Source organism: Lupinus angustifolius, chromosome LG09 (assembly GCF_001865875.1).
Source record: "Lupinus angustifolius cultivar Tanjil chromosome LG09, LupAngTanjil_v1.0, whole genome shotgun sequence".
Lineage (NCBI taxonomy): Eukaryota > Viridiplantae > Streptophyta > Magnoliopsida > Fabales > Fabaceae > Lupinus > Lupinus angustifolius.
The window spans coordinates 8804445-8825514 of record NC_032017.1 but is presented as its reverse complement, the minus strand read 5'-3'; the positions used below and the strand labels follow the sequence as shown (position 1 = coordinate 8825514).

General features: G+C 32.1%; 3 protein-coding genes across 6 annotated transcripts; 2 read left to right on the top strand and 1 right to left on the bottom strand.

Annotated features, from left to right (window-relative positions):
- LOC109357291 lies at nucleotides 1753-2500 on the top strand. Of its 2 annotated transcripts, XM_019601151.1 has the most exons (2): nucleotides 1753-1921; nucleotides 1952-2500. In XM_019601151.1, exons 1-2 carry the CDS (start codon nucleotides 1825-1827, stop codon nucleotides 2380-2382), a joined length of 528 nt encoding a protein of 175 aa, XP_019456696.1. In that variant the 5' UTR covers nucleotides 1753-1824; the 3' UTR covers nucleotides 2383-2500. The 2 variants fall into 2 exon arrangements, with proteins under 2 accessions (XP_019456696.1, XP_019456695.1); XM_019601150.1 differs by having other exon boundaries at nucleotides 1753-2500.
- LOC109357013 lies at nucleotides 7633-9065 on the top strand. Its single transcript, XM_019600688.1, has one exon. It carries the CDS (start codon nucleotides 7740-7742, stop codon nucleotides 8313-8315), a length of 576 nt encoding a protein of 191 aa, XP_019456233.1. The 5' UTR covers nucleotides 7633-7739; the 3' UTR covers nucleotides 8316-9065.
- On the bottom strand, nucleotides 9779-19243 carry LOC109357011 (mediator of RNA polymerase II transcription subunit 15a-like). Of its 3 annotated transcripts, none has more exons than XM_019600685.1 (11): nucleotides 19130-19239; nucleotides 18120-18231; nucleotides 17887-18007; nucleotides 16264-17520; nucleotides 16058-16128; nucleotides 15283-15357; nucleotides 13548-14885; nucleotides 13066-13395; nucleotides 11201-11404; nucleotides 11023-11111; nucleotides 9779-10169 (listed from the first exon to the last, which is right to left on the bottom strand). In XM_019600685.1, exons 1-11 carry the CDS (start codon nucleotides 19237-19239, stop codon nucleotides 9968-9970), a joined length of 3909 nt encoding a protein of 1302 aa, XP_019456230.1. In that variant the 3' UTR covers nucleotides 9779-9967. The 3 variants fall into 3 exon arrangements, with proteins under 3 accessions (XP_019456230.1, XP_019456231.1, XP_019456232.1); XM_019600686.1 differs by lacking the exon at nucleotides 19130-19239 and adding an exon at nucleotides 18573-18808; XM_019600687.1 differs by lacking the exons at nucleotides 17887-18007; nucleotides 18120-18231 and having other exon boundaries at nucleotides 16264-17506; nucleotides 19130-19243.

Sequence of the window (21070 nt, the reverse complement as noted above, 5' to 3'; positions counted from 1 at the left end):
GTCTTTGATGAGGTATTCGTTTAGATATAGGTGTGAGATTAACTTGGAGGAATGATTTACAAATTGTGAATATAGTGAGATGTCATTTATTATTATTATTATTGTAATTGGTTCGATATGAATTCTTATACACCAATCGTAGTGCTTTGTATCTCTACCTTAATTTTGTAAACATGAGAATTCTTAATTTATTCAGATACATGTGTACAAAATTGTTAAATTGATAAGTAATCTATATTAAAGGTAAAATATTCTGATAATATAGAATCTAATGGACAATATGTAGGGTGTCACAAGTCTCACATGGAATATCATCATGTAGAAAAAATACATGTACAGATAGTGTATGAGTTTTATATATTATTATTGTGTTATTTATCATTCACATTTAATCGTTATTGATTCTTCAAAAAAATAATATAAATGAATGGTGGATGATATATTAAATGTGTATAAATTTTTACATTGACGTATACATATTACACTCTTTTAGTATATTGTGTTTTATTATTGTTTTTTTAATTAGCAATATTAGATAAAAAAATGTATAGGCAAACTTTATGATGGAGAATGGTGAAGAAAACTGTACATTAATCATTTCTTATTAAAGGTTTTAAAGTAAAAAATTTATATGCACTTATTATTCTTCAATCACGATTTACAAATAGTCTTAAAATTTTCAGTATTTTAAAAACTATTATTATTATTATTATTATTATTATTATTATTATTATTATTATTATTATTATTATTATTATTATTATCTTTTTTTGGCCCAATAGAAAATTTGGTGTTAAGAGTGAACATTTAATTGTGTTAAAATTATAGGAGCTATGAACAATTTTAATGAAATAAGATTGAATGAGAAATGTATGCTAATATTTTTATTACTTAATTGAATTATAAAGATTAGGTTAATGCACATTTATATACACCAATTACTAAAACAAAAAACAGAATCTGTTAACCAAATAACCAATTAACTTTATTGATTAATCGATTATCATGTACAAAGTTCACCTTAACAAACTAAACTAATTAACCCAGTTAATCAAGATTAACTATAGTGTTAATCGACTAACTCTTACACAATTAATTAATTAATTACAATATTAATCAATTAGCTCTTACATAATCTCATATTCTAACAAATAGACATGGTTCACAGAGATGAAATACAAAAAAAAAGAAACATCAAAGCTGCCTATATAAGCCATAAACAAATATCAAGTAAAAAGGAAATCACTCAACAAAGTTTTAAAAAATGATATGCAATAAAAAAACATAATACATTATGGTTTAGGTTGTCTATAAAATCCCATCACAACCTTAGTTACAATCACACTCATTACCTTTTAGACTGTAATATTTATATTATTATCAATACAATTATTGTATCATTCATCATTCATCATTCATTTGTATTACTTTTTTTAAAGAATTAATAATAATAAAACATAAATAATAAGTGATTGATGGACAATATATAAAACTCATACATTTTTTCACAATAGTCATCAAATATGTTAAATCCAATAAACACAATTCAAAAAGTTGAGGTGGGTCTTACATTGATGTGAATGTTAGCTTAATAATTAAGCTACACCATTGTTGTTGGAGAATTTAGCAGCCTTTACATACCACCCATCTATTCAGCGTAAGAACTAAGCCATAACATGAAATATAAACATTATCATAACCAAAGAATCTACCCTATCAATCTTATATATAAGAGGGACCCAAGTTTTGTATGAAACTTGAGTCTAAAACCAAATCACAAAAAAAAACTCATCTTTAGTTTCAAACCTTGTTCTTCTCTCTTCAATGTTTTTCACAAAGCTTCCTCTTGCTAGAAAAGCATGGAATAGCATCACTTCAACACTTAGAAAAATTCATAAGATTCATGGGTCCAAATCCAAATCCAAATCCAAATCCAAATCCAAATCCAAAGCCATGAAAAAAACCAAAAAACATAAACCTACCAAGGCCATTGTTACTAAACATTCAAGGCATAATAGAAGGTTAGTGAAAATCAAAAGTGTCATTTTTAGCTTAAAGAAAAAGCATGCACCTATCTATATTGATAAGCTCTTCAAAGAGAGTTATTCATGTGACTTGGTGGGTAAGTTGAAGCCAAATATTATAGCACATAATAATCTTCAACTTATTGAAAAGAGTGAAAAAGTTACTCATGATAAAGGAGTGGAAGAAGAAGTAGGAGAAACAAGTAAAGGGTGCAACTCAAATGATGATGATAATATGTGGGAGTCAATGGAATTAGCATCACCTCTAATGCATGGAATAGATGAACGTGCAGAAGAATTCATTGCTAGGTTTAGAGGAGAGATGGCAGCTCAAGAGAAGTTAGCAAGAAATTTGTAGTACATGTTTCCGGAACAAGGATCCTCTTTGATACCGGAAAGTGATGTTCTTGTTTTTTACTTTTGGTTTTAATGACAAGAATGTTATTTCATTGTAAATAAAAAATTTAAAATGTTATAGCCGATTATTTTATGTACTCATATTTTAAATATAAGTCATACAAATAGATATATTATGAGATCTAGACGTGATATATATATTTATATGTGGATGATACATTATTATTTGGATACCATTTCCATATGGTTAGTGAAACAAGATAATTAGCTAATAATAGTTTTTGAAATGCAAGATGTTGGATAAGAATTTTTCAAGAAGGTGGATGATGGGAAAGAAACTATGTTTTGGAAAGATATTTGGATTGGGCTTCTAAAACCTTGCTGTTTCAGAAAACTATAGGTAAATATAATTGATGAGATCACAAGGTCGCGACACGGTTTTATCAACTCCCAAAATATAATCTAAAATCTCACAGTTTTATTGACTCCTAAAATATAATGATAAGGCTACAACAAAATAAATTCCTTTGACTCCTAAAATATGGTTTTGAACCCAGATTTAAAACCTTGGTTGGGATAAACATCTTCAAAATTGTTTTCATAGATTGTCCAACATTGGAGAACATGAAGAAGCCAAAACTTCAGATCTTGGAGAAGAAACTTGTTTCATTGGGAAGAAGAAAACTTGAGACTTTTTAGGCATTTTCTCAGTGAAGTCAACATACAAAATATTATCTAGTTTGCCCAACTTTGTTATATCTTAAAAATAGAGAAGAGAATAGTTGAAGAAGATAGACGGTATTAGATATGTGTGAGAACCTAATCTATTTTTTTGAGTGACTTCTAACAATCGAAGGATTGAGTTGAGCTTACATTATTAGACCAATATATTATTAGTATATTGTGTGTCTAGTATGATCAGACAAAGATTCATCATATAGTAGGATTATGAATAAATTAGAATGAATGAGTAATAAATATATTTGATATACAAATCAATATTTGATTCACCCTAATAATTAATTTATTTGCTCATACTTACACACCAATTTTGCTCTTCAGTGCTCAATTAAGCATCTAACTCTGTGGGTTGATTCTTGTACATGGAAATGTAGATTAGTTATCTAGCCTAGAAAAATATGTATGCATTAACAGTGTATGAGTTTTATATATTGTCGCTGCATTATACACTGTTCATGTTTAATTATTATTGACTCTTCAAAAAAGTAGTACAAATGAACGATGAATGATCGATTATATATAAATCTTTATAAAAGAATACATAGATATTACACTTTATCTATAAATCAACTTTTCTAATAGTGGGGGAATCCTTATTTCAAGCTTGAAACTCATGTCACCAATCTGGATACCCAATACTAGTCATGGGTATGCCATGTAGATAGGCATGGATGTGAAATTTTATACAAGTAGACTTAAATACTCCCACTTAATTTGTATTAATGTATTAAACTATAATTTTTTAGAAACTACATTGAATATAGATAAAATATGAAGTGACAATGATAAGTGATAAATAAAAATGTGAGAAAGAGTATAAAAGTGTCTCACCTTTCTAAAACATGAAATTAGAATAATGTAAAAAAAATCAATACATAAAAAGAATATATGGATGGGGTAAATAAATTATGAGAATAATAATTAACTATGATATAGTGATAAGTTTTTTCTCATACATGATTTACATTATGAGAAATAAATTATCAACTGTTCTATAGTTTCTAACTTTAGTTCCTTTATGCAACATTTTCAAGTTCCCCTTTTTCTTCAAGATTGAGGCTTGGAATGAATAATAAGCTTGAATAATATATAATTACTATATGTTATGCATTTCATGCGTATCCATAGCATAAAGTACCAAATAATCATTCATATAACCATCTTTTGCTTAGTTTTGTCATAATAAATTTTTGCTTAGTTTTGTCATGATAAAAATTGGATTAGATTTGCAAAGTTGATGCTTAACACTTGTTGATAACATAAACTCAATTATTATGTCCACAAACAAACACACCTTTACCAACCAAATGCAATTAACTAACTACTTTCATTAAATTAATTCAAATATAAGTCATAGCTCATTAGTATACATTGGAATGCTTAAAATATGTTATTATATAAAATGTCACATTACCTAATATTGGAATGTAGGAAAACATCAATATTATATATTGGACTCAAGTAATTTATTATGTATGCCTCACCAATTATAAACATCAAATAGAAACACTACATGAGTCAAGATCATGAGTGATATAGTTTATAATTTTTATTCTCTAATAATAAATTGGTAGTTGTTCAATGCTGCAGGAGATATATGCATAATATGGTTGAACTCATTTCTTATCTTCTTTTCTTCTCTTTTATTTGATTACTTGTTGCCTTTGTTTAGATATGGCTTTGTATATAATTATGATTTGTTTGTTTTTGTCAAACCACAATTCAGTTTATTACACAATTTTCATGTTACTCAAATGAAACTAGTTTCTCATTATTATTTGGTTTTACATGAAATTCAAATTATTTCTTTGTCTTCGATCAATTAGGTGGATGCACGATGGTTTAAGTGGTACATGTTTGATTTCCCTTAAGCAAAGTTTTGGGTTCGAGTTTTGTGGATGGAAAAAATGACCGATGAGAAAGTTAGCTCCATGTACTTGTAAATGTTCCCGGCTCGGATAGGATTGCCTCCGGTACGAGGATATCCGTGAGAAACCAAAAAAAATTAGGTAGATGCACAAACATTACTTAAATTTAGGTTTGTCCTTTGAACTACTAATCCAAAAGGCCAAAAAATGTACCTAACTAATTAGTTAGGTTGATGCAGAAATATTATTCTCTATAACAATAGCTTTCATAAACAGCAAGTGCCACATAATTAACTAACATGGTTTATCTTGAGATCTAAACCTTTATTAATTTAAGAAGGTTACAATTAATTCATGTACTTCTCAAATCTCTACTCATGTTTGCTTAAAAAAATGTCAAATCTGGCTTTAATAAAAAAATGACATGAGTCAACAGAAAGTAAACATATGCAAGTAAATTATTATTAAATGAAAAATATATAAACTATTATATATTAAGCAACTCATAAAGAGTGTTCATGTAATGTTAAAAATCATTTACTTTAAAATAAAAGTTATATGGATTAATAGTAAATGATATTATGGGTATCCCACTGTGAAAAATTGGTTTCTAAAATGTGAATAGGTGACTTTTAGTTTACAAAATAGATAATCTTATCATTATAATATAATAATAGTAAATGATATACTGATTTTGTGTCCGTAATTATTATCGAAGATATTTTAGAGATTATTTTAGTTTATTAACTTTGTATTATTTTTTATTTGGATTACAAACATTTTTCCTTTGTATAAATAATTTATATTCACTTCATTTTCTAATTAATGAGAATAATGTGGATTTCTAATTTCTAACGATTATATATATAAATTTGGAGTAACTTCAACGGAATATTAGAGCAATTAAAGGTAAAGAATAATGCGACACGAATAAATTATTTTTTAGTACCTTGGGAGACAAAGGATAGTGTTTTGAGCCATATACTAAGCTCTTGGTCACAAAAATGAAGATTACTTGTCTTAATCAGTGTTTCACTTTATATCTCAAACCAATTACAATACTCCATTTTATTATTTTTTATTTTTAAATTTGTTTTTTATTCCTACGTTAATATATGATTAGTTTGGGACATAAAATATGATACCATTTGAGACTTGTGATGCTGACAACGTGGTCTGATTTAGGGGAAAAGTGATTTGTCATGTACCCAAAACGTGTTTGGGATTACTTTTTTGTCCTTATTTTCAGTTTCATTTTATTTTGGATAAAGCTGCATTAAGTAATTACTTTTTTCAGAATTTAATAATAATAATTCCTCTTTTACTAAAGAAGGAACATAGTAAATAGTGATGACAATATAGGTATTGTCCACGAGTCGACTCGTATTACTTACAAAAAATGTATGCAGAATATTATATTTTTATTTGTTAGTCTATATTATTTGACTCACTTGCCCACTTTATTAAAATATATATAGCATATATTTTTTTTTTAACATTCCATATTCTCCCTTATCCAACCAAATAGGGAATCCCAAAATAGAAGTTGTTCTAACTATTCTCCACTCTAAATTTTTGAATAAAATATGAGAATGATATATTTCCCTCCCTTTCCTTACTTCATTTTCTCCATGCAAATCTCTCCCTTCTTTAAACCAAATGATTGTTTCTTTTTGGGTAAGATGTACTAAATTCATTATAGTTAGTGTAAGCTTAATTAGTTTTCCAAAATGATCTTTCTCTTCCTTAAATTACTTCTCTCACTCTCCTTTATTGATTTCTTCAAATAGGATTCAACCCAAAATATAAGTTAAGAAAAGTGTACTAGTATATAAGCTATCCATTATTACCACAAGGAAAGTGCAACATGAAAGAGAAAGTTCATAATAGAATGCCATACTTGTGACTAGTTTTAGAAGTTTTTCACTAGATCAATCATGTGTAATTCATTTCATAGCCAAAGAAATGGAAACCCTTGCTTTTGTTAAATCAAAGTTTCTCTTTTGTAAAGAATATATACCTAGCCATACACCATGTTTTAACTCTTGCATTTGCTAACTTTACTCTCAACTATTTTACACCTAACTAAACTAATATATAGTGGGTGACCCCACAAGAGGGCACTTTGTCCTATCCGTGATTAATGGCATTACATTTCCACTATAGATATACTTATTCTTAGGTCTCACTCACACCTCAAAGTTTGATCACACTTGGATTGTATTTGGAGGGAACATGAACATGGATTACATACCCCACACACATGCACCTCTTCTTACTTTTTCTTTAGTCACTCTCAATATTTAACTAAGGAAAATGACTTTTTTGTTATAACTAATGAAAATGAAATTTGTACACACACATAGCACCTAGTTTGATATTATATTCCAAGGTGAATATGGTTGAATATTTCACATATTATTCTTTGTAAAAGTTAAAATAAATATATTACATATAAATATGAATAGAGTATTGGATTCATGTAATATCTTATTCTAAGTAATATTTATTGGATTCATGTATTTAGTCAAGGAAAAAAGTGTACCATATATATAAACTAATAAGATATGTTTACATTACAAAATTATATAATCACCCAATAAAGTCTAAGTCAATATTATGACTAAACCACTCTCTTTTTCAGTTTCTCTCTACCATTCATCACTTTTTTTCTTTATATATCTAAGCATTGAAGTTTAAGGTCATACATAATACACAATCTCATACACACTCCTTTAACTCATCAACCATGGATTGGTTCTCATGGCTTTCCAAAACTAGCCTTGAACCATCCCTAGTGTATGAGTATGGTCTTGCCTTTTCTAACAATGAGCTTGAAGAAGAAGACATAGTTTTCTTCAACCATGAGTTTCTCCAAAGCATGGGAATCTCCATAGCAAAGCATAGGTTAGAGATACTAAAGCTTTCTATGAAATACAAAGGATCAAAGAGGCCACTTCAAGTTACAAGACTCATAGTGGCAATCAAGAAAACAAAGAGGTGTTTGGCTAATTATATTAAAAGGACAATAGTTAGATGTGAAGATTCAACAGCGCTTGTCGTAGTGCCATCATCATTATCATCGTCATCATCGAGGCCGAGATGGAATAAGAGTTTTGTGATGAAAAGGAACAAAAAGTTGATGGTGGATAATAAACAAGAGAGGCTATTACTCACAAATGGATCAAGTCCTAGTCTTGATGTTTTTTCAAGTCCAATGATGTATCATTTCAAGAAGGAGGAAAAGATACATGATGGTTATTGGTCATCTTCTGTTGAAGAATTCAGGTGGGATACCATGTTCCAAGATCTAAAACCAAACTAAAACTTAGGTTCATATTTATTTTTTCTTTAAACTTTTGTTTTTGTTTTTCTCTTTTGGGGTATTATTTCATCAACCTATTCTCACACTAATTTTGTTACCATCTTTTTTTTGGAAAAAGTTAAAGTAAAGTGAGTAAGAATATATTCACTCTTGATTAGTTAAAGTAAGCTAATTAAGAATGAATATACTATTACTTACATGTTTTACTATCAAGCTTATTTTAGATGAGCTTTGTCTCTTTTTTTATATATGACTAGTGATCTATAAAAATTATGGTTAATCAATATGTATTGATTATTTTATGGGTTATTAACTCATCAATCATACTATATACTCACAAGATTAATCATAAACTTATATATACTAGTTAGATATAAAAAAATTTAGAAAGTTAATGTGAGAGGGTATTAATTTTTTTATATTTTTTGTCTTTTGATATTATATTTGTTGGTGAGAAATGGGTTTTTTTGGGTTTTTTCACCAGAGAGATCTGATTGTGTTTGTGGTGAGGGTCACGCGGAAGGGTAACTTTAACACCTTTCTGTCTGTTTTAGTAATGAGATTGTCACTTTTGCTTTTTTGTATGTTCAAGATCTTTATAGCTTTGATAGGGGTGAAGAAAATTTGCATAAGATTAGTGTATTTACGGGAGAGAATGATTGATGTAGATTTTAGTTTTGAAGTAACTTTGAAGCCTAAGTTTATGCATTGTATTGTACTATCTTATGTTATGATTGACAATATACATTTAATAGAGTATTGTTTAATATTTAATAGTAATTAATAGTTGATACTTCATGGCTTTAAATCCTTGAGCCTTTCATTCAATCAAAAAATGATTATGTTACCTATTTTAACTCAATACATATCCTCTCCCAGATGAAAATAATGGTTCAGTACTGGATGAAAATAATGACACAATCCTTTAAAAAAAATTAACGAGGTAAATTTTAAATTATTTTTTATAAATCTTCAAACTCATTTTAACCTCATATTTCAATATTGGACTTTCCAATATTAGAGAGTATCGAAACCCCTTTTAACTATAAGAGCCTTTGGCAACATCATTCTTGTATGAGCCCTACAACATTAAAATGGAAAAAAATGGAGTTGTCCTAGGCTTAGGAGAAATTATTGAATGATCCTGATTAATAGTGCAAGCCATATCTATAGCATAATTTTAAATAGAATAATTGTCCAAAGTACTATATAGATCAAGTTTCAAATAACCTTTACTTATTCTTTCATTTAATATTTTTCTTTACAATGAGGAGGATCTTGAAGAGAATATATAAAGAGCATATAACAAATCTCTTATTGATAATTAGTTTTAACTCACAAAAAGTGACACAAAGAGTGACACACTTTATAAGACAACATATGTACTCCCTCTGTAGCAGCACACAGAAACATGGGCTATCTACTTAATAGTTAATAGGCGATTAAGCACTACATAATTCCACTAAAACAGGTTAAGCATGATTATAACCATCATAAATACAAAATATTGACAGAATTTCATGTTCATGGTCTGTTTTTTCATAAATAGGCCTTACTCTATATCAAATAACTGCACATTCATAACATAATGTTTCATAACTTCAAGATCAAAACAAAAAGATCTGCAAACCAGAAGGGTCCTTATGCATAGGTCAATCAGAGCAATCATCCCAAGTCCCATACTTGGAGCTGAAGGTTCCTCCACCACTCTGTTGTGCATGCTCGGAAATCGTGCCGCGAACACAAATATCCCAAGTCTTAGCTATCTCCCCAAGGGACATGGGCTGTGATAAAGAGCGTAGGGATATGTTAATCCTTGACTTTGCCTTCATGGAAAGATCTTCATTCTCCATACTGTAAGAATAGAATGAGAAATGCATTACCACTTAGCAATATAAACAGCACATTTAATAGCAATTATACAGATAAACTATAGATAGAGTGAAAAGTGTGAGATGCATTGTGTTCTAAATCATCTTTGTTTGAAGCATTACATCCATAATTTTAAAGGAGAAAAAATATGCATATACTGAGATGGTAAGTGTTTGTACATTGTCACGGTATCATCCGTTATTCATGTTTAACAATCATTGACTCTTAAATAAAAGTAATACAAATGAATGGTGGATGATGTACTGACTGTGTATAAAAATCTTTACACGGACGGTGCATAGATGTTATACTCTATTTAAAATGCAAAAAATCGTAGCTTAACAATATTTATTAAGAGAGAGCAATTAGGTGGATCTAAGAGAGTAAGAGCTGAATAGATAAACGGCCAGGTACATCAATAGAAGCATATTGATACTGAACCTTATAGTGTACCCTCTAGACTTGATTTGATAGGAGGTTTAAATGGGCAAGGAAAATTCATGGATGAGTTCTTAGTATAATTCTACATATAAAAATTATGCATGAATTTTTACCTGCAGTTTTAACCTCATACCAAATATACCATCATCAGCATTAAATGCTTTACTCAGTCTGGTATAATCATGCAAATATTCCATGCATCATTTCAAGTAACCCTAAATGGAGTAATAATCGCTACATTAAGTTTGAAAATATGTGAAATTAGACTTCTCCTTTCTGTCGAAAAAAGTGAGCAAAGAACCTATGTACCAATGATGGTTTCGGGGGAGTCAATGATTTATGTTCATCACAATTATAACACAAGTAAGAGATGCCAAAATGCTCATTATCTCACCTGGATTCAACTGGACACTTGTCTAGGAGTATGGGAGAGCAATTAGGATAATTTACAGGAACGAGCAAACGCAGGGGTTGAATTGGTGACTGCATGGAAATAAAACATGTGTAAGGCTGACAAGCTATAATGAAAAAATGGTTAAAAGTTGTTGCAATTGGAAGATATGGGATCCCACCATCTGCATTGAAGCATATTGGGATTTCAAAGTTGGACTGAGAGCCACAGCTCTGAATGAACATTTGACAATAGTCCCTTCTGCTCCTTCAGCAGCAGCAGCGGCTGCTGCAGTTGGAACAACATCTTCATTGCTTATCTCTACTACTGTATCAATAAGTCGGTTATTAATCTCCCTTACTTCTTCCAAAAGTGTATGATTAGCCTGCTAAATAGTCATATAAGTTCCTTATCAGAAGTCAAAGACCAATACAGAAAATCAACTAACGCTAGAGAAAAATGCAGAAATTATTCAGTGCTTCCTAGCATTAATAACTACATGTGGTTTAAAACCTATTATCAGATAAACCATCATGCTATAATGAAATAGATTTTAATAGGTAGTAGGTACCCAGATCATGTAAAATTCTCATCATCATGTCATAAATCAAATAGTATGTCCACATAAAAACTTAAAGACCTAAAGTTATGTACATAGCAGAGAGTTGCTCACACCAACCATAGGTTTTACGACTTTAAACTCATTATTATTGATCACTATTATTAGCAGAGAGGATGAAGGCCGCTTATAAACATGAGACAAGTTATTAATCAACAAAATTAAATACAAACCACATAATATGTCAGGTTAACCAGTATACAATTGTTTTATATAGTTATAATTTAATTGTTTACTATGTTTATCCTGATTAGAGGGTCAGCTTGACGCAACAGTAAGGTTGCTACTTAGCGACCACGAGGTTAAATCCTAGACGCAACTTCTCTGCTTCTCCGCTTGCAGGGGAGATAGTTATTGCCAATTTGTCATCATCCAACTAATTACTATATCGTAAAACCATCGGCGAAATGATTACAAAACATTTAGAGATAAATATTTTGTCAATGGATATGGTTTATGATAGAGCATTATGGCGCTGCTCGATTCATGTAGTTAAGTCCTCCTAGTGAGATTAAGGCTTGGTTGTTGATGTTGTAGTCTGTGTAACACCTATTGAGGATATGATTACAAAATCTTTCTAAGACGGTTTTATCATGTAAGAAGACCAACAGAGGCTCTAAGAAGACAAAAAACATTGACTTTGTTTATTAGAAAATACCTTACTCTAAATGCATTTATCGGAAAGTTGTTTTTGATAGAGCTCAGTGACATTATCATTTGATCCATGGAGTCAATGCCACCAAGTGGTTTGTTATTTTCATAAAAGAAGAAACCAGGTGGGTTATTATTGAATCTTTAAAAGGCTGTTCTACACAATTAAACTGGTCAATTACAATGAAAAATTCTAATTCAGTAATTGCTGTCTCAAATCTTGAACTAACAAACCATAGAACACTAGCAAATACAAAAGAACATGAATTCTCCTTTTCTTTTCTCGTTTCTCATATGTTCAAGATACTGATGGGTGAATATATCTTAGGGGTCTGTAGAATATAAGTTCACATCAGTACAAATATCCCACCCCATCCCTTTTGTTGTGCTACACTTGTACTCTTAGCTGTGCATGAGTTTCAGGCATCAAAATATGTTATTTGGTTAAATAGCAGTAGCTGAAAATTACTAGCGCAATTTGAAACGTAACATCTAAACGAGATCTAGTTTTTGTTCACTGTCTCTGAATGAGAATATGAAATTGCACTTTTATACACTCTTCTAAGTTCAACCAAGTTTGCTTTTCAAGTTCAGGTATATATAGGAAGATCAAGCACTTGAACTTTTACTTTGGAAATTCAGCATTTTAATGCATCTATAATCCATTTGTTCAAGCCCGTTTATAAATCACAATGTCCAGCCAACAACAAAAACATAGACAGTAAGAGATATCAATTATAAAATAAAATGTAACAGTTAAAATCATAATTTAGTACCTCAGTCTTTGGCCTTTTGACATTGGATGTTGCAGTTGACTCTAGATCAGAAGCCTCTAGGATACTGTCTTTCAGGCTACCAGCAGATGATACAACATTCAAGGGTATGGCACTGGTTTTGCGCTTCATCCTCTTAATTCCATTGATACCATCTTGGGTAATGAAATTTCTAGCCTGAAGGCGACAATTAGTCATGGAAGCCAAATCCTCGCCAACAGCAGCTCTGGAACCAATACCAGGAGCTGATCCTGCTATACGATCATTCATGCTGACAACTGAACCAATATCACTGACAGCGGCACTTAATGTTTTATGTGACATTGATTTCACCTGGAATCATGATTTAGACACAAATTCGTCACATAAAACTTCAAACATAAAATAGTAGAATTATAAGGAAATTTGTCTCTGTAACTTATTTGTTATATCTACTAGGTAGAACAAATGATCGGGGTAACATAAGATCAGCTTGCTTGACTAACCACTCTGATTAAGTTTTCAATAGGCTGTTCTGTAACAGTTGACCTCCCAGAAGTGGCTGCTAAAGCATTTTCAGGCCCACTGAACTCAGCCAGTAATGGAGAGGCTGATATCCCAGGAGTCCCAATGGCAAGGGATTGAGCTGGTGCTGCTGCTCCCACTGTTTGTCGATGTCCAATATTTGCAGCATTTGATATTGACGAAAAACCAGGAATGGGCTTGTCAGAATCTCCTGGCATAGGAGATGGGGCCGAGGGAGGTGAAGGAGTGGGCCCCACAAAAGGTGAGTTTGAAGACTGCAGAGGAGTTGCAACTTTTGTCAAAGATGAGAGATTATTTTGTTGGTCAACCTGGGGAGATGAGTGTTGTAGAATCTGAGGAGATGCAGCTTGAAGGAGTTGGGGTGAAGAAACAGGATATGGACCCCCTGGTTTTAACTGTTGATGGGGATAAGCTGAGTGTTGACCAGAGGTAAGATGTTGCTGAAAGACTCCTGGCTTAGCACCCGTTCCTTGTCGTACTTTTATATCATTTATATCATTCATTTGGTAAAGCTGAGGCATTTGATGTGTCTGCAGTTGGCCAGACAGTTGCTGCTTTCCTGGCTGATGTAGTTGCTGCTGCTGTAGCATCTGCTGCCTCTGCAACAATTGTCTCTGGTGATGTTGTTTTAATTGTTGACTCTGCAGCATCTGCTGCTCTTGCTGATGTTTCAGTTGCTGGTGTTGAAGCATACTGGAACCTGACTGAAGGGTATTCAGATTTGGTTGGATCCCATGTACTCCACCTTGCGACGACAAGGAATTGATGTTGGTCTGTTGAGGAGTACTAATAGGGTTTTGTTGAAGGGAGCTCAGTGGAACCTGCTGCAGGGAGTTCATAGGATTTCCTTGTCCAGAATCTAAATTAGTACCAGATTGCATTGAATTCATCATATTCTGCTGTGCTGCCGATACACCAGACATAGAGTTGTGCTGTAAGTTTGGCATATTATTCTGCTGCATTGTTGCTACAGAACCTTGTAAATTTGTTGGCTGCAACTGAGGGTTTATTTGACTTTCATGAGACTGTACTTGACTAACTTGGGGTTGTGGTTGTGACGTGGAGTGCATATGAGATGGGGGAGGCTGTCCCGGTAGTGAAGACATTCCTTTCTTAGGCTTATTTGCGTTTATGAGATTTATAATCTGCTTCTCATAAGACCCAATTTTTTCCTTGAAATTAGATGAAATGTTGTTCTTGGGAACCTTTAGGAATGCTATTATATGCTCCAGCATCGTTCTAAATGCTCTCGCCCGGTCAAGCTGCTCTGACTTTGGTTGTTGGGGAAGAGACTCATGCTGATAGAGATAAGTTATAGAATTAAATACAATAACAGCTGATAACTCAATGAAATTTAAGAAGTATTTAATGCTCTCCATTAACTAATATTTAGGAAGTATTTAATACTCTCATAATTACACATAAAATTAAGTATAAAAATCTTTTTGAGTTCCAAGATATTTACTGCTTCTACAATGCCATTCGATACTTTGTTTTAATTCCTGCATCTCCCATAAGTTATAAGCAAATACAAGCAATGAAGCCCCTTCTTTCAGAGTTGTGCGAAGGCTTGTTAAAATTCACTATTTAATGCTAATCACAGGGTGAAAAGTAACAATAATTACAATGGAAAAGGGTGATTTATCAACATCAGCTGTTAAAAATTAGCAAGTAAAAAAAGAATTGTAAACAAACCTGCTGAAGTTTAGCAGCAATTCTCTGGTACATTTCTGTCAACTCTGGCAAGTAGCTTTCTTTCATGGTTTGTATCTGTTGGCAGAAGTCAGCAGAATCAAATAAACAAAACACTAGCAACCTTGAGATCTCTCAAGCAAGCACTTCTGTATTATTATTGCAGTATTACTTATGGAGGGGATAACAAGAACTTCTTTCTTTTTTGCATGATAAATTGTGAATTTCGCTTTCCTGCTTAAATTGTGAGGATGCATAAACCATGCATTTATGTGTATCATAACATGAGAGAAAAGATGTGCACCGCTGCTGTGGAAACTGCTTATGTTTTGCAATGAGTGTTTGGTCAACAGTGGAAACTACTTATTACAACCTCTTTATTATCTATTAGGTGCTGCCATTAAGAGAGACTCTTTGCAATTTTCAACCTAATGCTGTACTGATATGAATAGTATTGCTTCAATTCAAGCTGGTGTTCATAAGCAGTTTCCACAGCTACAGTACACATCTTACCTTTCATATGTTATGCTAGGTATGGATATTGTTCATTTGAAAATTGCAAAGAATGGATAAAAGATTGATACCAGTGAGTATTAAGAAATATATTTCATGGGTTTATCTCTAAGACTGATTAAGTGTTCATGCTGCTACTATCAAGTAAAATCCTAAAAACTAAAGCACCATATAACTCTTCATAATTTTACTTTGTGGTTTGCTTGACTAATTTCTGTTGTCCTAGCAAATTTCAGAGGAAAGTGAAAAAAAATTGGCATTGTACCTTTTGGTAAACTTCTTCCTGCCAATCAACCCCACTTGATTGTGAAGTCTGTGCTGTAGAATCCACAGAAGCTGCAACAGAAATGATATGACAAATGTGACATACAAGGCTCAGAAAATGCATGAGTACTTGATATTTGTTAAAACTTCGAAGAGCCATTGACTGAAAGTTTTATGACAGAGAAATGCATAGATGCATGTACATACTTGTTGATGTTTCTGGCAGTGCTCTTTGAGATTGATACAACTGCTTTTGTTGATCAATTGTGTTCTGCTGTTGAAGCATGGAAACTGATGTTTGATGTCTTTGCTGCATATCGCGTTGCAAGGAATTTGGCTGCTGCGGCAAACCAAATTGCTGTTGCAACTGTGAAGACTGAGTGTTAATCTGTGGCATCAATTGCTGCTGTGCACCCTGTGTCTGTGACTGCTGCGCTTGAGGTGGTAACAAATTAGTTGCATGTTGCTGTGATTGTTGTGGATTGGGGACCTTCATATGAGTAGAGTGATGGGTTGTTTGCATGCCTGGATTGCCAGATTCAGGTCCAAGCATCTGTTGCTGCTGTAACCCAGGGGCATTATTTCCAAACTGCTGTTGATGCATATTTGTTAGGTTGTTTTGCTGATTCATTAACTGTTGTTGCCGCTGTTGCAGGTTTGTAAGATTATTCTGCTGCGAATGCAGCCTCTGTGTTTGCTGTATATCACCAACATTGTTCTGTGCCCCAAGCATCTGAGCATGCTGCATGATTGTTGCATTTGACTGTGACCCCATAAGCTGCTGCTGCTGCTTTTGTGCAGGCAACATTTGTTGCTGATTCATTGGTGTTTGTTGCTGATGAACAGCAGAAGTCTGTTGTGGCTGTTGCCTCATAACTTGGGGATGCTGATGAAGCATCGACTGTGTTGACTGTTGAACATTATTAGCCTGCTGATTATGCTGAAGGCTAGATAGAGAAGATGCTTGCATCATAGAAGGTTGCAGAATAGACGACGTTTGCATAACTGATTGTTGAGAAGATTGCAACTGATTTGGTTGTAGAAGGTTCTGCTGTTGTTGCTGCTGCTGCATCTGAGATTGCAGATGTAGCTTATGCTTGAAAAGCTGCTGTTGGAGAATATACTGTTGTTGATTCTGCGATTGCTGCTGTTGCTGTTGGGAAAGAACCTGCTGCCTTCCTGGCATTTGTCTCTGAGAACCAGGAAACATATTCTGCATGTTGGAATTCTGGCCCATAGTGCTCCCGACTGAATTCTGCCCAGCTATACTCTGTATGTTAGAATTCTGGCCAATATTTTGGCTGGGAGTCTGGGGTAGACTAGATACAGGTGGAAGGTTAGGTTGAGGTGCAATGTTATTTTGAATATTTTGAGACAGAATCTGTTGACGTGACTGGGACTGATTAGGCAAAGGAACAGGTTGTTGCTGCCCAGGATTATGAACTTGAGGCTGCATAACAAGTCCTGTGAAAAGAATTGGTTGCCTAAGTGAGAGGCTGGAAAACAAAGAGATGGATCGCAATATAACATGATTTGCATTTGGATTTTAACACGCGGAAAAGTTCAACGAAAAAAACAAAAGAATAAAAAATGAAAGAAAAGAAGGCAACAGACAAGGATAGTATAAATGGCCAATGTAGTAAAAAAAATAATTCATTAATGATATTTTAATTTCAAGCAATAGGAAACATGAAAAGCTCAGAGAACAAAAGTAATTGCTAATAGAACTGGATGACAAGATTTAATCAAATATTTCAATGCAAACATAGGATTTGCCACTTTGGTACCTCATCAGATACCATCACGAAACAAATGCCATTAAATGCTAACCTTGATCAGGAGGTTTATTGCTAGGGCCAACTTGATTTGATGGCATATTGTTGCCCATGGTATTCTGAGATTTCGTCTCCATTGTAAGCATCTTCAAAGATATTTTTCGTAGATAATCTTGCTGAAAAGAGAAATACCAGTGCTACATTAAACAATCAAACTTCTATATTGTGTATACTTGCAAAGGTAACCATAAATGAAAATGGAGGCTCTTCAATCTTCAATGAACATACCTGGCTTGTTGCAGCAGTAAAAATCTTCTCTTCAAACCTTTGAGCAATCTTCCGAAGTTCAAGTAATCCCTCTGGACCAGAAAGAGGAAGATGTTTTTTTAACGTATCCATTCTGCAAAATGAAAGACAATAGTTCCATTATTAGATAATGCATGTGATTGATAAGTTAAAAACAAAGGACAGCCCTTAAAAGTCATACATGGTTAGCTGTAAAGAGTCAATGACAATACCAAATAAATAAAAGAAATAGTGTTACAGAATATTGAAGCCAAATACACAATCCTAAGCCAGTATACTCAAAATATACATTTCAGTTTGATAATAATGGCACTACCCTCTTCCAAAATACCTAAATTCTTACAAAGATAATACCCCAAAAATTGTTCACCCCCTTTTTCAAAATGGCAAGAATGAATGAACAAGTACTCCACATTCAGAGGACAGACTGCTCACCAATGTTACAAAATGAATTCCAAATTGTTCTGGCATATTGTGGAATGCAACACCAAATGACTGGTAAGCTTCTAAATTGTACTTTTTTAATGTCTAAGTTCAACAGCCAATTATTGTCATTTCCAGCTCACCCATCCAAGAAGTATGGCAGCACTGACATTCTAAAGCTAACACATGGTACTTGAATACAATATTAAAAATATACATTCAATAGTGATTATAATGCAGAACATTCGTTAGGCAAAAGAAAATGAATAAATTTGAATATTATTCTGTACATATCAAATAGAATTTTCAGCGCAGGTTGTATAATCTATATGTATCAGACAATTTTACAGAATGGTGCTATTTTAAGTTTTAGTTCTTCCAACATACATGTATTTTAATTTTTCTTGGACACAGTTGCTTCTATATGACAAACAAACAAACAAGAAACCATTTGGAAATGCTGTGAAAGTGTGAATTTATGGATTAAAGACTTCATTAATTTTTTAACTGCAACAACGACCAAAAACTATTGACAGTCTCACCGATACAATATTAAAACTGAATCTTACATTTTGTTGACAACTCTTTGGCGTGAATCAGGCATAAGTTGAGCTCTCCAATCACTTGTATCCATAGTGGGTTCTGTGCTTTGGTTCGGTATCCAATTATTGGAGTCCATCAGATTCAACTTAACTGAAACACTAAAAAATGAACATTCTCATCAAATCAAATTATACTCCAAAAGGAATGCAATAAATTATCTAAAATGTGATAAATATTAAAATTTAATAAACTGTATTCCTATACTATGTCATTGTAGTGACAGTATGTACAATACATAGTATTTATGTCTAGTGCCTGATTTTAGTCGGAGAAGATAAAGAATGAATCGGGAACATAAGGCGCCGAGGCGATTAAATCCATTGAAGCAAGAGCTGCCAATAAGCACACACCATTCTAAAGAAACGACATCAACATAAAAAAGAAACTGATACAATATCTCACTACTCTGCATTCATCTTCTATATAATTAACTTCACAAGCATAAACGATCCATGTCTTTTCTATTAACACTTCATTTATTACCTTAACCAATTCCTGAAACCCTAGCTTTCCACCTCTGAATCCATTTTCCTTACACTTTACATGAATTTCACAATTTCATGTTGAATTTGAGAAAATTAAACTAGAATTTTATATTCAGATCATTCGAAATACGGTTTTTTCGATCAAAGCGAAAAAAATTAATTGAATTAACGCGATCAGATAAAAAAAACAATGGAAACAGATGAAAACGAGGAAAGGAATAGATGTTACCGTTGGTGGCGGAGAATGAAGCGTAACGGTGTTGCGTGAAAGAGGGTTTAAGAAATCGCCATGATTGTGATCTGTTGAGTTGTGTAGCTCAATTCAAAATAGGAGCAGCTCCTTTTATACATGGGAGGGATTCCACATTAAAAAGAGTTATTGAACATCTTAATCATTTATTCTATGAATGAAAGAAAAGAAATCGAATAATTCATATCTACTCAATAATTTAAATGATTGGATTTTCTTATAATAAATAAAGTTAAAATGTGGACTAGGTTTTTTTAGCCTACTCATTCCTTTATATATACTAATGTGTCGATCAGCGCTCGTGTTTGTTGACCCGCATTTTTATTTTCTGATATCAAGTGTATGCACGAGTTTTTATAAATTTCTCAACTTGTGTCTCTAATAATAATAGTGTGTCATTAGATGTTTTTTCATGGGAGTAAAATTGTTCATCTTATGGTGACAAATAGAGAAATTAAAAGTAGGAGAATGTGTGGAGTAGTAGTGGTACATTGACGGAAATGAATAAAAAATTGTGGAAGTTTCTTGTAATTATTATTGTGATGTTACAAAATAATAAATTGGAATATGAAAATTATGTCATGATAGTTACTAAATGAAATTGAACGAATTATACAGGTTCAATTATCTGAATATTCTATAGACATATTTTACATTTATATAATAATAAGGACAAAGTTGGAATATAAAAATTATGTTTGTTCAATTCTATAAATATCTCTTATAGACATATTTTGCTTTTATATATACTAGTGTGTACAGGCGCTTCGTGCCTGTCGGCGAATATTGTGTCATACTACATATTCAATTTTTATATATTTCATTTTTTTGAATTAAAATGTATTTGTTGTGTTCGGTGTACTTTATATTATATTTTTGTGTGTTTATGATAATATTTATATATATATACTTTCATAATTCATTTATTATATTATTAAATAGGGAAAAGTGCACTAATAAACTTTATTGTTTTTTTGTTTCTCACATGTATCATTGCATTAGAGATAATATGTCTGAATTAGAAATATCCAGAAGTATGTGGGACTAACTCTCTCAATAGCTATTTTTTCATCCACAAGACTCAAACAATATTGCTTTTATAATTAGTAAACAATTTTTTCTTAATTAGTTATTAAACTTTATTTGTTAGTTTGTATAAATATCTCTTATAG

What these genes read in the sequence shown, in the direction of transcription:
- LOC109357291 (XM_019601150.1), top strand. Translation starts at nt 1,825, where the DNA reads ATGTTTTTCACAAAGCTTCCTCTTGCTAGAAAAGCATGGAATAGCATC.
- LOC109357013 (XM_019600688.1), top strand. Translation starts at nt 7,740, where the DNA reads ATGGATTGGTTCTCATGGCTTTCCAAAACTAGCCTTGAACCATCCCTA.
- LOC109357011 (XM_019600685.1), bottom strand. Translation starts at nt 19,239, where the DNA reads ATGGACTCCAATAATTGGATACCGAACCAAAGCACAGAACCCACTATG. An exon ending in CAAAGAGTTGTCAACAAAAT is followed by an intron (nt 18,232 to 19,129) that starts GTAAGATTCAGT and finishes TTCATTTTGCAG; the next exon opens with AATGGATACGTTAAAAAAAC. An exon ending in AATATGCTTCAATGCAGATG is followed by an intron (nt 11,112 to 11,200) that starts GTGGGATCCCAT and finishes ATTTCCATGCAG; the next exon opens with TCACCAATTCAACCCCTGCG.